General features: G+C 38.2%; 1 protein-coding gene across 4 annotated transcripts in view; it reads left to right on the top strand.

Annotated features, from left to right (window-relative positions):
- Positions 1-16,864, top strand: part of eva1c (eva-1 homolog C (C. elegans)) — a 124,374-nt gene extending 107,510 nt beyond the window's left edge. For 3 of the 4 annotated variants that reach the window (XM_048603269.1, XM_048603270.1, XM_048603268.1), the window contains exons 7-9: positions 774-848; positions 6,847-6,939; positions 11,015-16,864. In XM_048603269.1, coding sequence (XP_048459226.1) covers positions 774-848; positions 6,847-6,939; positions 11,015-11,415 — 569 coding nt within the window. In that variant the 3' untranslated portion in view covers positions 11,416-16,864. The remainder of the gene's footprint in view (positions 1-773; positions 849-6,846; positions 6,940-11,014) is intronic. The other variant, XM_048603271.1, reaches the window with a different exon arrangement.
- The last annotated feature ends 817 nt before the right edge of the window (positions 16,865-17,681 follow it).

Genomic DNA, 17,681 nt, shown 5'->3' with positions numbered 1-17,681 from the left:
AATGATGACGATAATGATGATGATGAAGATGGTGGTGATGAATGTTTTAAATTGGAGGTTTTTGGGCCCAGAGAGAAGATTGGGATCTTAGCAAGATATAGGATGAGTTGAAGTTCATTGGGGATAGAGGATAGGAAACTGGCTAAGGTTCTATTGGGATCCTTGAGTCTGGAGATAACAACAGAATGGATAAAGTTTTCATCAGTGAATCGACTAAGTTTGGATCAGATGGCAATAGCATTTTATTACATTTTTACCAGGTTTCAATCTGCTGCCTTTGAAATTGGAGCTTTATTTAGGATTATAATGAATTGTACAATTGGTGTACTGATTATTTTTCATAGCAATGTTCATAGGAAAACTGAATTATCTCACCTTACAAATTGTATATTGTTTGTTCATTTATTTTATGTAGTCTAAACTAGTTGCACATTTGAAATTATGTCTTGTATTGGAGGAATGTTTTTCACTCTGCCAGTGGCATATGTTAGCTGGTACATGTTGCAAGGTTATAATCCCTAGGCCATGGTAGATATTGGAGTATAAAAATGTCACCACTGTTCATGAGGACATGAGGAAGATTTATGGGACTGTCCAGTCATGCAGAACTTGAAAAAGCAACATCCTATTTGCATCTGAAATATACCAATAGAAGACACTTTATCATAACGTGATCTGTGAATATTGTATGGTTCACAAGCTACAAGACTTGACAAAGACTGTAATTGCTGGTTTTTAAGTTAACTGAAGCTTCTTTTTAAAATCTTTTTCAGTTTCCAAATTGTTACTACAGGAAGCTGATCCAAATTTCTCTGGTCTTGCACCTTCATGGGTTTATAATGAAAATGGTAGGTTTACCATCTATTGCTGCTTCTATAACAGCCTAATCACTGCCAACACTCCTACTTGAAACACTTGCTGGCATTATTTGATGCATTATTTACATATAGCAGACCAATAACCAAAAGGTACATAGGCAACAGAAGCCATTTTAAAGCATGGGTGGAATTAAATCTCGCCCATCATATGAGGAAACATGATGACCAAGCCTACTTAATCACTGCAGAGGCTGTGTGTCAGTCTGTCAGTGGTGGGAAGACCACCCACAGTGGTGTTGGGAGGTGGGAAGGGGCTGATGCACAAAGCAAGCCAGTTGGCAGCAATTATCCCCGCATCTTGAAGTTTGGCGATAGCTTGGAGATTAATTGTGAATTGCATGGCTGTCATGTGTTTACAGAAGGTGGCAGAGCAAGGCCTATTGTATTGGGAAGCAGTCTACCCAATAGAAAGGTCCCTCTTTGTTAGCCACACATTGCCCAATTGAGGAAACCAGCATTTGGAAAGACGGGGGACCACTGAAAGCAACCCATTGTTTATTTGGGTCTGAAACAATCTAAGAATGGTTAATACTAATTAGCACTACCCATTGCAATAACTTCTTAAGGACATAACAGGAGAGTATGAAGGATTTTGAAGGAGTCAGATCAAAAACCAGGTCCTCCCACCAGCCTCTGTAATAATATATACCATATCCTTATAACATGTAAATACTTGCAGAAGTGCAATAAACTATATGTTGTTTACTACAAGATACTCATGTAGTTAGACAAGAAAGTGCCAATCTTCATTTATAGTAGACCACATGGACTGTTGAGGGACATATGACTAGAAAGTATTGATGGCAGTGTATCCAATATGGTGTTTAGTATCACCATACAACATGGTGAGCAATGGAGCCGATATGAAGATTTGCTTTAGCTTCATTCTAAATATTAATCATCAGTGGATAGGACTGAAGACTGATTGACCCACACATGCCGCACAGTGAGTATGAAGTTCATTAGTAGATACCTGAAGATCTGATGAACCCTAAAAAGAAAATCTTGTGGCAACACTCAACACTGATGCACACTTCAAAGGACAACAGCAAGCATTTTTGGAATGATAAGAAGTGCACTGGAACAGAGGAAATCTGCAGCTCCAAGCCTTAGGTGCAGGCTGGTTTGCAAAGTGGTGAACTATGGGAGCTGTCCTTGACCACGTTGAACTGGTCGGCAAACAGCCATCAGAGATTGCATTAGTCAAAAAATAAAAACTCCTGAACAAAAGGGAAACCTTAAATGGCACAACAATTCAGGCTGAAAGGTCAAGAATTTAAATAAATTGAGTTACAGTTCAGCTTGAGTGTCACTGCCATAGTGCACACAAAAAAATAGAAGTAACAACTACAAGGCAGAAACTCGTAATCTGGGATCAGAGAGTCTGGGATATCACAAACTCACCAGTTAAAATTACATAAGCACTGGGTAAATTGAAAATTTGAGCAGTCCTGGTCTAATAAGGAATTCTTTTGGGAGTCTTCAATTAACCTACAATAAAGTGAAAATCTTCCACTTTAGCCACAAAATGCAGGAAAACCCTCCATTACAGCAAAGTACAGAAGAACCAGCTTCACTGCAAAATAAAGATCTTCAAAGCAGTTAAAGTATCCAACCATATTTGAAAATCGGGCTTCAGAAAAAGTACTGCCAGGAAGATTTCACATCAGAAATGAGCAAAACAGTACACAATATTGTGTATCCTGGAGAAAACAATTCTTGAAGTATAAACATAATTTTGAACTGGATGCTGTCAGGAGCTGATCAAGTAAGTATACTTCTGTGTATCATGGGAGTGTAGCAGACGTTATAGCTCAGTGGGATGTCAGAGAACCAACAGATAAAATTGAAGAAATATCAAAAGCTTTTGGCAATCATTTCAACCTCAGACATAGTAAAATTCTTGAATGGGAAGATTTGCAGCATCCAGAGGAATCCATAGTTGATTTTGTTAATGATCTCCATAGACTAGTGGAGAGATGTAAATATGATGACTTGTATTCGGAATTTATAAGGAACCAAATTATGGTAGGCATTAATGATAGCTGAGTCAGATCTATAACAGTCCAAAAGCCTTTCAAATGGTGAGTAAAGCAGAGGTCCAGATCAAATCAGAGAAGACCAAATTTGGCACAGGAGATCATCAGAAACCATTTAATTCTTCAGGTGCAGAACTAAAAAAAACTACACTTGATAAGCTGTATATGGGTAGGACGTTACAGAACTTGAGTAATGCTGAAAACAAGATGCATTTTCATCAAAGCTTTTCATCTTGACAATTCATGATAATATCAATTCAAGGAGAAAATCAATATTGATGCTGCATGAGAGGTAAGTACGGTTGGTTAGCAAGTAGACTCTGATTGGCCAATGTGTTGCAAATTATCCTGATGAGTGCAAGACAAAAAGCTTTGACAAAATTTGTCTTTTCAGCAATACACTGAAAGTCCTTGCACATGCTGTGGAACAAAAGTAAACCTCACAGGTACAAACAATGCCCAGCTATTAATGTTCTTTTATTATAATACTTTTACTATAACAACAGCTTTCAGAAAACATGCCAAAGCAGGACATGGCCACAGAAAAAAAAAGATCAAAGAGCTACCCACGCAAACACAGACAAGTAGACCAATTCCTAGAAGATAAACCAAAGTTTTCCTATGGGAAGCAGGTGACCTAGACCTAATATTTTTGTATATGTCATGACGTCTCATGAATTTCAAGTTTGGCACAGAAGCAACTGTCACAATATTTTCGGATGGTGAACCACGATTGGAAAATTACAGTCTAAGGCTGACAGAAGTACAACTATCCAGTCCAGCAGACATAGCATTTAATATTATAATGTATGCTACAAACATCTCTCTGACATATTGGACACAATATATGAGAAAACCTATACGTCCTTCACAACGAACAATTCTCACTTGTGAGTAGAAATCTATATATAGTCATCAATCTCATTCAAACGACAGAAGAGGTTAAAGTACAAAACATCAAAAAACAGCTGGTAGAAAATTTTACAGAGCTACATAGCTCATGGCAGAACATAATCTTAAAGCAGAATTCCCTGAGTTAACTGCGTCGGAATAAGAAATTTAGATAAATTAATATCAATGACATGGAAAGCTGGGACTACACTGGCTTAGTCGAAAAATTTTCCGCTGCTGTCAACACTGAATAGTGTTCAGACTCTCAAGATCCAGCAAGGCTTGCAAGGAAACACAAACAAAGAAACAGCTAATGAAGCATATATCCCACTTGAGATAACTTATGAATCTATAACTGAAGTAACTCAGATTGCAATGTAGCTTCGTGAACAACTTGTTATGAAAGAGTCAAGTCTGACATTAGAAGCCAAAGTGACTTGGAAGAAAAAAGTTCAAGCAGAATATTTGACCTCCTTATCTTTCACAGGAGAATCCCGAATACAGTAATGGAGATTATGCCAAGCAAGAGTGCATCTTCAGGTAATACAACTGAGGAAGTGAACAAATTGGTTTCACCAATAATTTAATTGCTGAGGGTGAACAAGAAAGTCCAAACTATTTAACAAATTGAGGTCATCGTTCTACCTACTCCAGCACAGAAATATATGCTGATTGAGGCTGAAACAGATTGAAGATGTGATGCATTCAGCTCCATGAGAGTCACCACTAAGAAGGGACTACCAATGTCCACAGCTTTAATATACTGCAAAGAAAAATATTGCCTGGGTTAACAAGGACCACATCCTCCATGAAAGAAATTCAACGGATTAGAAATCCTTCAGTTCAGAGAGAACTACAGACCTCAGACCATCAGAAGGACAATCGGAGACAACAAATTACCATTCTTGAGATAGTAAGAACTGCAGATGCTGGAATCAGAGATAACAAAGTGTGGAGCTGGAGGAACACAGCAGGCCAGGCAGCATCGGAGGAGCTGGAAAGCTGTTTTGGGTCGGAACCTTCTTCAGAAATTACCATTCTTCCATGCTCATGGAGAACATGGCCAGGGAGAACAGTAAAACCTCCAAATCATCTGAATTTGTAAAAGCAAAGATTGGAGAGAGTCAGGGCTATGATTAATGTAATTACATAAACAAATGTATAGAAATAATATATTAAAAAACAACTTGGAGCAAATCTTACTTATGAGTCTGAAAGATTTAATACTGCTTGAGTGCCATTGGTGCTACCTACTGCGATGATATCACAAGGACTGAAAGAGGGAGTAAGTAAGGATCTCGAAAGAGTCAGACCAAAGACCAGGCCTTCCCATCAGGCTCTGAAATGTATACCATATCCTCGTAACATGTAAATACTTGCAGAGATGCAAACTATGAGAGATAGTAGGAACTGCCGATGCTGGAGTCTGAGATAATAAGGTGTAGAGCTGGATAAACTATATCTTGTTTATGACAAGACATTCTTTTAGAATCATAGAATCCCTACAATGTAGACAGAGGCCAATTTGTCCATTGACTCTGCACCAACCTTCCAAACAGCATCCCACCCAGAAGCAACTACCATGGTTAATTCCCCTAACCTGCACATCTTTGGACTGTGGGAGGAAACCTGAGCACCTGGTGGAAATCCATACAGACACGGGGAGAATGTGCAAACTCCACACAGACAGACATCAGCCCAAGGCTGGAATCAAGCCTGTGTCCCTGGCGTTGTGAGGCAACAGAGCTAACCACTATAGCATTAAGCTGGCTGGTCAGAGCCAATGTATTGTGCACATGTGAAAAATGGTGACTTGGTGACAGGATACCTGCCTCCTTGGAGTTATTTCAGTCCAATAATTGGGCTTTTCTCCTTGCTGACCATCCAGAACTAGCTGTGCATTGCATCATCAACAGTGTGGCTCTTCAACTTGTGCCTTTTTGAACATATCAGTTTCCTACAGACAATCATGCCACTAGAACGTCTTCTTTCTTTTTGCTGATTTTGGTGAGGGCAAAGGTGGTGAACCTGTCCTCCCAGGAAATTTTTAGGAAGGGATTGTTCAGCCTCAAAACGATCTGGACTTCCTGACTGAGTGAGATTGTGGTCTTTTTGATTTTGACTGTGTTCTCCATACCGGCATTTCAACAGCACAGATATAGTGAAGAGTACAATAGCATGTTTCTAAAGTGAGTCTCTAAAGTCCTAATAACAACTTTTTTAAGGTGCCTGGCTAGCAGTTCAGTTGTACAGTGGAAGTTCCTTTGCTTTAGGAGGAAGGAGTTCAGTATTATAAAAGCTAGCAGGCTCCAATATAGCAGTTTATGAATTTCACTCAAGATTTTATTTTTGTCTTTGAGGCTTTGTGGATCCAAATCAAGCACACATGTCAGCCTCTCAAAAATGTTATTATATAAAAGACGATGCTTACATTTTTGCCTAAAATGTTTATCTAAAAAATCTGACTTTTACAGAGTTCTAAACAGTTTAATTGCTAAGGTAGTAGCAGATATGCAATCTGATTTCTGTGCCATCCTTTCGTTGGCCTTCTTTATTCTTGTCCATTAATCCAGTAAGAGGACAACACTTAAATTGATTCCTACATATTTAAAGAGTGACAGGAGGATGAAAAATGTAATCTAATTTTAAGAGATATGTTCCTATTATGCGAGAAGCAAATGGATCTCAATGCTCAGGGTGAGAATTCTACCTGAAATATGAGGAACTGAGGGCTGTATTCCAATAATTTTACTGACATGGATTTTCAGTCTCTTGTGATGCATTTGCACATTTTTGTAGTCTTTTTTCACTGCCTTACAATGACATTCCTTGTCTCTGTGCTTCATCTAAAAATCATGTAATATTATTCACCCTAACTCAACCTCACCAGCCACACCATAAAGAAAAAAATAACTGGTGATTTATCTGTCTGTGGAATGTTGTTATATACTTTACTCTTCAACGTAAGTAATTAATTGTATGTAAAGATTTTTGTGAAGCAAATGTTTTAAATTTTAAAACTCTTTTTGTATTTATAGCCAATAAATCCTTGGGCCCTCAAGAAAACAGCTTTTCTTTGAAAGAAGGCAAAATTGTTATCAGCACCCTGGTTACATTTGCTTACATCAAAAGTAGGTATACAGTATTTTGGTGTATGTTAGTCGATATTGATGTAATTGTGTATTTCATGGCAATTTATTTCCCCCTTATTTACTCGATCAGGACATTTTACTTACAATTGCTCAAAGATGCATTTTGCCAAACTTTTCATCTTGAATTCATCAGGATAAAAAGCTTTGACCACAGGAAAATGGAACAGGAGTAGGCCATTCAGCCCCTCGAACCTGCTCCACCATTCAATAGGATCATGGCTGATCCAACATTTCACACATCCACTTTCCTGAGTTTTCCCCATTAGCTTCAATTCCCCTACAGATCAAAAATCTATCTATCTCAGCCTTGACAAAATGTGTACTTTCAAGACATTATTTAAGTTCTGTGTGACCAAACAAACATATATCCACCTTGAGTTCTAAATATCTTAGTATCCTCAAATTAACATAATCAATGAATTGCAGTTTTGAACTTTTCAATTGACCTGATCTCTACAGCTGTAACAGCAAGTTTCAAACTTCCACAAGATTTTGTGTGAAGGAACACTTTCTGGCATCACCTTTGAAGAGCTTAGTTCTAGTCTTAAGATTATGTCCCTTATTCTTGACTCCCCTCCATCCCACTGGAAGAAGTACTTTTCCTCTGACTACCCTTTCAAATCAGATCATCACCTTAAACACCCCCATTAGATCACTCTTTAATCTTCTACAGTCCAGAGAATGTACATACAAGCAAACATTTTGAGAGACATAGTAGATCATTCAACTCCTTGAAACTGTTCTGCTATTCATTAAGCTTATGGTTGATCTGTTTGTGTTTCACATTCCCCATTTTACTTACCCTTGATATACTTTGATTCCCTTGCCCAAAGGAATGAGGCTTTTCTCCATGTGAGCTCTAGTGAGTTATCTCATGTGGTTCCTCCGCTGCACACCTCACAATGTATGCATCGTGCCTCAATGGCACTGCACTCACTCTACCACCAGCGGTTGAAGTATTCACCAGTGCGGGGATCTTCGGGGTCTCTGTCGCCAGCGTTATATTTAAAGTCTAGGTCAAGGCTGCCAGCCGCAATTAGTACTTCACAGTACACACTGTGCGAGAGAAACTCAAATGAACAGATTCTAACAGTATATAAATGACATGGGTGACACTTCATTGGAAATAGAAGCTCACATTCATAAGTGTATTGCTACTTTGCATCATCACCTGTCTGATCAATTGTCACTATGACTGCAGCTACACAGACTACCCATCTTTAGCACCATACCATATTAAGACTCTCTCTGAAGACATCCTACTCTCTCACCATTGCTCAATGTAATGTAACATCTTGTCATTTTTCAATGTGGAGGGCATCCCACGTTGGAAAGCCTACGAAGAGTTGAAAGTGTTAACTTTTATTGTACAATAGGAAAGCAAAGTAAAAACAAAAAAATCTACATTCCCTTGTGGGAATGCTTTTCTTTCATGCAACAGCAAACTTACAGTTAATCATTTATTACTTCACCCAGTGTATATTGGAAACAGGTATCAATTAAGTTCTGTTCAGTTCATTGCACTTGATTCTTCAGTGCTATATCATGGTGAAGGTGATGTTCCTCCTTATCAATGAACTCATCATCTTTGTCAGAAGATTTCTTCCACTTTCCTGGCTGTTCAGCGTCCATCAGGAGCCATCTTTTCCAACTTCAGTTGTTCAGAACACAATATGCAAAGTTTTTGGTGCACACTCTGTCTTGTATTGCAAGCCCCCATTCCCAGATAAATCCAAGCATCTTCTATCATTTGCCCCAAAAGGCCTTGGTGGAAGGATGAGCAACATTACATCTACACTTCAGTTTAGTCTGGAGTAACAGAGTTTTCAGCCATGATCACAAAGGGTAGCTCTTGTCTCCCAGTAACTATCCTTGTAAGGCATCTGACCCTTGGAATGAAGCAGGAAACTGAAAATTTTTATTGGCATCAGGAGAGCTTCCTTTTGGCACTAGCCCCAGATATTAGTAAAGAGAACTTTGCAAGTTCATCAGGGCTGAGTTTGCCTTTGTCATTTCCGGTGCCTTAATCGATGTCAGGGGATTTTTCGTTTCCATTCTTTTCTCTTTCATTTCAGAATGGCTCTTACAACTGTGTGACTTATTAGGCTTTTCAGAAGGCAGCTAAGAAGCAGCCATATTGTGATGGTCTGGAGTCACATATAAGACAGCAGTTACCTTCCTGATGGAGATGTTGTACCAGATGAGCTTTTATGACACTTGACAATGATTTCATGGTTGTATTGAGGTTGGTTGGCTCACCGAGCTGGTTTGCTGTTCTGCAGATGTTTCGTTACCGTGCTTGGTAACATCCTCAGTGCACCCTCTGATGAAGCGTCGGTGTGTTTTCCCGCCTGGTTTTTAAACTCTGGGGTCCGTTGCGATGGATTGCCTCACTTCCGGGTTTCCTTAGTAGTGGAATATACACGGGGTCGAGTTCAATGTGTTTATTAATAGCATGCTTCGTGGAGTGCCATGCTTCCAGGAATTCTCATGCTTGTCTCTGCCTAGCCTGTCCCAGGATCTTGGTGTTGTTCCAGTCAAAGTCGTGGTTCTCCTTGTCCATGTGGATTGAGATGAGTGAGTATTGGTCGTGTCTTTTTGTAGCCAGTTGGTGTTCATGTACTCTTGTTGTTAGTTTCCTTCCCATTTGTCCAATGTAGTGTAGCATCTCCAGGGTCAGGAGATGCCTATGGGAACAGCATCAGAAAGATTCTACACGCCCCGACACATTCATCACACTACCCTACATCAGGAACACGTCAGAACTTGCCACAAGACTTCTACGACCGCTGGGCATCAGAGTGGCACACAAGCCCACATCAACCCTACGACAAGTGCTCACCCGAACTAAAGACCCACTCGTCGCCATGGACAGGACCAATGTCATCTACAAGATCCCCTGCAGAGACTGCGAGAAACACTACATCAGACAAACAGGAAGGAAACTAACAACAAGAGTACATGAACACCAACTGGCTACAAAAAGACACGACCAATACTCACTCATCTCGATCCACATGGTTAAGGAAAACCATGACTTCGACTAGGACAACACCAAGATCCTGGGACAGGCTAGGCAGAGACAAGCATGAGAATTCCTGGAAGCATGGCACTCCACGAAGCATGCTATTAATAAACACATTGAACTCGACCCCGTATACATTCCACTACGGAGGAAACCCGGAAGTGAGGCAATCCATCGCAACTGACCCCAGAGTTTAAAAACCAGGCAGGAAAACACGCTGACGCTTCATCAGAGGCTGCACTGAGGATGTTACCAAGCACGGTAACGAAACGTCTTGCGGAACAACAAACCAGCTCGGCAAGCCAACTAACCTCAACACCCACAACCTGAGCTACAGATCTACTCCAAAACCTTTCATGGTTGTCTTCAGACCTTTAATTCCAGATTTTTATTAATTTCAAATTCCACCATCTGCCATGAATATTACCTGAGTTTCTGGATTATTAGCCCAGCAACAATATCACTAGATCATCGCTCCCTTCATGATCCTCAGCCATGTTCTTTGGAATTGTGCAGAAACGCTCTGTGAAGGGCTATTCCTGGCTGCCATGTTTGACCTAGTGCATAGCTGGACCTCAAATGTATCACCAGCAATGGGACAGCCAGAAGATCCCAACAGTGGCGAGTACTTTCACCTCTGGTGGGTGCAAGTTAGCAGGAGCGCACACCTTAGAGACACGATGCATATGAAATGGGGTGATCAGTGGAGAATTGCATGAGATAACTTGCTGGAACTCATGGGGAGAGACCCTCCATGAAACTCCCCATGAAATTGACACAACTGATTCTTGGTAAATTTCAGCCCATCACTATGAAGACTATCAGGAATGTAATCCTAGTTTAAGCAATCTATATGCATACTTTAACCTTTTTAATCCTGCTACAATTCTTGTGAATATATGCTATTCCTTTCAATCTTTTCTATTCAATCTTTTCAGATCTTTGAAGAACATATTGTGTTTTATTCATGCAGTTGTGCTAGTCAAGGATATTTATATAATATGTTTGTGTAATGTTTCTGTGTTGCAGATAATCCAGAAATGGTTGGTTTGTTGTTTATATCCAGTGTCTGCATTGGCTTAATCTTCACACTGTGCGTATTAGTGATTCGAGTGTCCTGCAGACCAGATCTACAAAAGATTTGCAACAAGAATTCTGATGATAGGAAGGTGGATTGTTGTCAGGATGAGGGTGGAAATGAGGGCAACAGTAATGATGATGAAGATGAAAGCAGTGATGATAATGAAGAAAGCTCCTTGGACTTCACCTTTGAAGGATTAACAAAATTTTACAGCATGACAGGATCCAACAACACAGAAGCAGCAGAGATGGCTGAACGCATTGAGCGTCGAGATAGGATAATACAAGAAATCTGGATGAATGGAGGTTCAGAACTGCCTGTGATAAGGAATCTTAACCAGTATTATTGATAACTAGAGATATGAAAATCATTGGTGTAGATTTTGGCAATTATGATAACTACAAAATACTTTTTAAAATTTTTATTTCCATTGATCACTTTAGTAATGGGTTCCTTCTATGAAGGAAATTATTTTTGTAAAATGTGTTAAGTAAAGTTACAAATGAATATTTTTTAACAGGGTGACGTCTTTAACCAAACCTCAACTTCCGAGAAAGCACTGTGAACAATGCATTTAGTTTACTGTAAGTTTAAAGTTTCAAAACACTGTGCAAATCCAAACATCTCAATATTGGATCAGGTTAGTCTTGCATCATTGCCATTCTAAAGCTGAGTTATTCCATCTTTGATCAAATCAGATTCCTTAGATTTAGTGATGGGAATGTTACTCATAGTCTGAATAGCAGCAACAAAAGGCAAATGATTAGTGAATACTTTCAGTGTACCATGTCTTTACAATCAATTTGAGCTTTCTACTAAAAATATTGTTATGATCGTAAGAAATCATCTTTGAATATTTTCAATATATCTAATTCCAAAAGGTAACAATGTAAATATTGATTCTTCCAGTCTACTTCTTTTGTAAAAAAATGCCACTTTTCTTTTCACTAGTTGAGATTTGATGATAATACTTTTGATTGAGGAGGTAAAACACCTATTGACATTTAAGTATCATATATCCACAATGTGTATGTCATGTTGAATTATATAAAGTGCAGATGCTGCTAAAAGTGGTTTAAAAGGATATATTTATAACCAAAACTTATATTTTGTTCTTTTTGTAAAATGTACATCTAACAAATTGAGAGTATTATTTATCAAATGGTATATGGAAAAATTTATCCAGTATTGTCTTCTGCGTTATCCAATACTGAACAAACATATGAGTTGAGAGCAGAAGTCCTTCAAGGCAACTCAATCATTCAATAAAATTATGGCTCATCTGTTGTGCTTTGAATTCCACATTCCCTGCTATGACTGTTAACCGTGTGTTTCCTTGACAAACAAAAATCCATTAACCGCCACCTTAAAAATACTCAATGACTCTACCTCAAACTCCACCAGAGGCAGAGCGTTCCAAAGCTAGACAACCTCTAAGGAAAGAAAAATTGCTACATCTCTGTACCAGAAGAGTGACTCTTTTCAAATGCTGTCCCCTAGTCCTGGAGTCATGGACAGGAGGAAACATCCTTTCTAAGTCTGTCTTCTCAAGGCCGTTCAGGATCTTGTGTACATCAACCACATCTCCTCTCACTCTTCTAATCTCCAGTAGATACAGGCCCAGTCTATCTAACCATTTCTCATAAGACAACCTTCCAGCCATCAATCTTGTAAATAAAAACAAAATACTGCTGGAGATAAGAAATGAAATAAAGACATGCTTTAAAACTCAGCAGATCCAGCAGCATCAGTGGATAGAGAAGCGGAGTTAATACTTTGAGTGTAGCATGACTCTTGTTCAGCACTGAAGTGTTTTTTGCTGTTGACAAAGAATGGGGAGTGGGGGGATAGTGGCGAGTGAGTAGAACAGATGGTAAGTTTGGTCTTTATTTCAAAAGAAATGGAGTATAAAAATAAGGAGGTCTAAGACCTACAGAAGGCAGTAATCAGACCACAGTTGGAATACTGTGAATTGTTTTGTTCCATTTTATCTATGGAAAGATATACTGGCATTGGAGGTAGTCCAGAGAAGTTACACTCGACTGATGACAGGCATGGAGAAATTTTCTTTTGAGGAGAGGTTGAGTAGGGTGGCTTGTACTCATTGGAGTTTTTATTGAACCAAAAAAGATGCTTGGTTGGGGGGTGGGGGCAGAGCTTGACAGCGTTGATGTTTTCCCCTTGGAGTCGTATGGTACAGACTCGGAAACAAACAGGCACCACTTCTGCACTCATAATCATATATATTGAACAACAGAAAAATAGATGGTTCCATAAATTTGACACATTATTTTCCAAGAAATTGTTGGATACATAAAATTATAAAGAGGGAAAGCTATTATAATTGTTCAATTCTGATTCTGCACACAAACAATTTAAGTAGAACTTGACAGTTAACAATCAGTACAATATTTTTAACAGCATCTTATTGAAGATTTAATAAAATTAGTAAAGCAAATCAACACATTATCGGGCTTGAAATTGAGACACGTTCTAATTTTATTTGTAACTTTATGAAGCAAATATTTTAGTACAAGATGTTCAAATGGATAATTACATTATTCTTCCAAATTGTCAACACTCATTTAAAGATTTTTTTTTTAAATGGTGAATAATGTAAAAATGCCAAGTCTGAATTATAGTTATACACTCAATGATATCCATTGGGCTTGATTAAGTAAGCTTAACTTTTTAATGTTAGAAATTTGGGGAATTTAAGATTCTGCAAGAGGGCCAAATTCATTCTTCAACTTTTGTAGCAGATTATTTGAAATGACTATAATGCAGGATGAAATATGTCCATTTTATATTCTACTTCTGTTCTTTTCGGCCAAGTGAAAGCATGTCCATGAAATCTCCCATCTTAAAGACTGAGTCAATTTCATTCCGCAATTTTTAGAATTGTCTAAGTTTTCCTACTGTCCCATTTGATTGCTGTTCAGTGTTCTTCTAAATGCAGGATGTATTTTAGACTAGATGACTTCAGATGAAAGCAGGATAGTCTTGTCAAAGCTTGCATCAAGGGAACATTAATATTTATGGTCAAAGCTCATACATGAAGAATGGACATTTCGATAAGGTGCTATAAAATAATCAGTGCCCAGAAAATAAGCATAAAATAAGGCTGCTTTCAAAAAAGAAAGAAAGAGTAAGGAAAAATTTTCTTATGTCAGGTATGTTCAGAATTAAATTACAGTTCACTTCTCCAGATCAGAGATATTTAGTTTTGGCACATACTAAAAAGTATTCTAACACATATATGCATTTCGAATACATGTATACATTTTGAATACTGTGCATGAAAATAGGAACAAGAGTTCCTATTCAGCCCTTCAAGTGATTTTCTCACTCAAGTAGATCATAAAGGATCTGTATCACAATTTTATTTAACTACTTTAATTGCATGATCTCTTAATACAATATCCATTTTCAGCTTCCTTACTCTTGCTGAGGATTAGATGCAAAACTGCAGTAGTCATTTCTACTATGAGTAACATTTTTGCAATTAGGTTTTACTGCTAACAATGGAATGATAGTAAAGTCCCAAACTTACACAGTCCAAAGCTAGAAATCCACTTCTTCAGAAGAGTACAAAAACAGAAGTTCCCATTCTGAGGAAGGGTCACCGGACCCGAAACGTTAACTCTGATTTTTTTCATCACAGATGCTGCCAGACCTGCTGAGCTTTTCCAGCAACTTCTGCTTTTGCTCCTGATTTACAGCATCCACAGTTCTTTCGGTTTTTCGTCAGAAGAGTACCCTGGAGATGTAAACATCTTGTTGGTGACTGCCTGTTAATGTCTGTCTGCCTGAGAGTTACTATCCTCTCGCTAGGATCATCTGCCACTTCCATCATGCCTGACTTTGTATACGTAGAGAGACATGAGACAAAGTTGATGATACCATCATCTAGATTAAGTGATGACCTGATGTGAGGTATAGAGTATTCCCATTGTTGTGCAATACCAGCTGCTTGGAGGAATAAGTGAGTGCTGAAGATATTCTGGAAAATAAATGACCCTTGACCGCATTTAAAACTAAAGTGTGAGGCTTTCAGTGACTCAGAGATGCTAACACTGTCACAGAAGTTTTGCATTTACCTTTTGATGTCATTACCTAATAAAGATCGATGACTCTCAGTTTTGACAGTTTCAATTGGTCTGGCCACAATTGGTCTGGAATTCTTGAGTGGGGAATTCCACATTTCCTCTACTGTATATCATATAATACTTCTGGCCTGTATTAATCTGATGAATCTGTGCAGCATCTCTTCCAAGGCAAGGTGGATTACACTGCAATATTTAGTGCTAAATGTACTCCAGATGCAGTCGAAACAAGCTGTGTAAATTCTGTTCTACTGTAACAGTCCTAAGTACTATTCGTGGGCCTTACACTGGAGATATAGATGTTTGATGAGAAATATTAATAAGCCTCATGAAATGTAGGAAACTATTATCTCAATGTTCCCCAGATCTCAAAACAACAAGTTGATTGCTGGTTATGGGCTCCTTTGCAATCTGAACCTGCAGCGTTCCACAGGGAGTTTATTTAGTCGCTTTCTTTGCTGCAATCATGAGAAGGAGAAGCACACCATCTTCCCTATTGATGCTGCAATATGATTCTATTTGCCAGTGATCAGGAGAATAGGCCTCAATTAAATAGAAATATTCTGAACTCACTCCCTGTCCAACTTATTGCCCTATGAAAGTTGCAATCCAGTTGACCTCACTTAGATAGTTGCCATGACCTTCAATATTTCATTCAATGCTCATATATTGAGTTGACTGCCATGCCTGGATCTTTCGTGATGTGGCAAAGTTTTCCAGATGCTTAAGCAGTTGTTATGCCCCGCAATAATTTATATCAAAACCAATCATTCTCCTTTGTTTGAAAGGAAAATTCCAAGTTCATTTACAGGCACACCTCATGACCAAAGTAATGGCCACGTTACTTCTGTTGTCATTAGTAGATGAAGGATGACACAGATCCAAAAATCACACCTTTGTGGGAGCCGTCTCTAACGTGTGGGGCTTGGTGTAAAGCTATGTTTACATTCAAGGATGTAAACTTGATGCAGCATAACCTGCTGAGAATTTTCAGCTTTTTTTTGTTGTTATTTCAGATTTTCCAGTGTCAACAGTATTTTGCCTTTGTATTGTGCGGTGGGTAAATGCTCCTTGTAATGGTATTCAACCAAATAAACTAAAACATACCTGCCCAAGGACAGCCTTTGAGTATTGTTTACTTGAGTATCCAGGGCTAGCAAATTATTAGTCAATAAAAAAAGCTCCATTCTGCAGTATTTTGCAGTAATTGTTGTTATAAATAATGCTTGTTTGGACGTCTGTGAGATGATTTCATCTCATCAGTCAATCTGGCTTGATAAATGAATTCACAGAGATTATATCTGGCTGCTAGTTCTGGAGAAATGATAAATAAATTGAACATGCTTTCCCCAGAAATGTTTAACATCCACATATTTTGGATTGTGAATTATGGTGAATATATGATCCTGCTCAACTGCATCAACTTCCACTGTTGCACAGTTTTTCAACAATCACCATTTAATCAATGCATCATCACTGAATTGCTAGTGGCTTCTATATCTCCAGTTAGTTGTATATGTAGATGATTTGGAGAAGAATCTGATTCAGTAAAATTAATCTGAGAACTTCCAGCTCAATAATAGGCTCTGTAAGTATAATGTAACTCCTCTCCTGCCTCCAATAATCTGGAACAATTAGTCAGTACTTCCATCTAAGTACTTTTACAAGTGGAGTAATCTGTTTGTGCTGTCTTGGTAAGGGATGTGTAATGACATTTAGCAAGGATGTGGCAAAATATGGCAATTGTGCAGCGTTTGTAAATATTTCACAGATAAAGGAATGTATTACCTGACAATGGAAAGAATTGATATTCTATCTCAATCACATCAGGACCAATTCTTTTCTCATAGAATCATGAAATATGTTGACTATCAAGGGAACTACTGGATAAGCTCAACATTATAATGCTACACTATGATGTTAAAGAGGATTCTCCAGAGAAATTTATATGAAGAAATTCATAACAATCCATTCACAGTTCTCCAATGAAAACCAGCTACAAGTAATGGGTGTAATTCTTCAGTTACAAGGTTTGATATTATATCAAATAAAGGTTTAACCAAAATCTTGGCACTATCCATCATAAAGGCGTGAAAGAACAACGAATTAAGCATTCATCTTTGCATTATGCTGCTGATAGTTTTTATAGCAATTTGCATTATTTAAGTATTTATTTGCACTTAACTCTGGTGACTTAGGTTAAATTTTATTCAATGGATTTATTTTACTGGACTTGGGGAACAGTGATAGTGGTATATATGATTAGCTGCAGTTTTTCCAAACATAGGCAAATATTCAAACAGAAATTTATTACTTTATTGTCAGTTTTTTTTATGGTGAGAAAAACAGTAAAATACAGTGAAATGCTTTCCCACTGTTGCCAAGATCCTGCGCCATTTTGACTAGTTCTAAGAATAAGAAAAAAATAAAACAATATATCTTAAAGAGAATCTATCAGTCCTGAGCTAGCTCAACATCAATGATACCTGCACCACCATCCTTCCTCCAC

Source organism: Rhincodon typus, chromosome 11, assembly GCF_021869965.1.
Source record: "Rhincodon typus isolate 14 chromosome 11, sRhiTyp1.1, whole genome shotgun sequence".
In the NCBI taxonomy this organism is placed as follows: domain Eukaryota; kingdom Metazoa; phylum Chordata; class Chondrichthyes; order Orectolobiformes; family Rhincodontidae; genus Rhincodon; species Rhincodon typus.
Note: the sequence above shows the minus strand (reverse complement) of the source record. Positions and strands in the feature narration are given on the sequence as shown.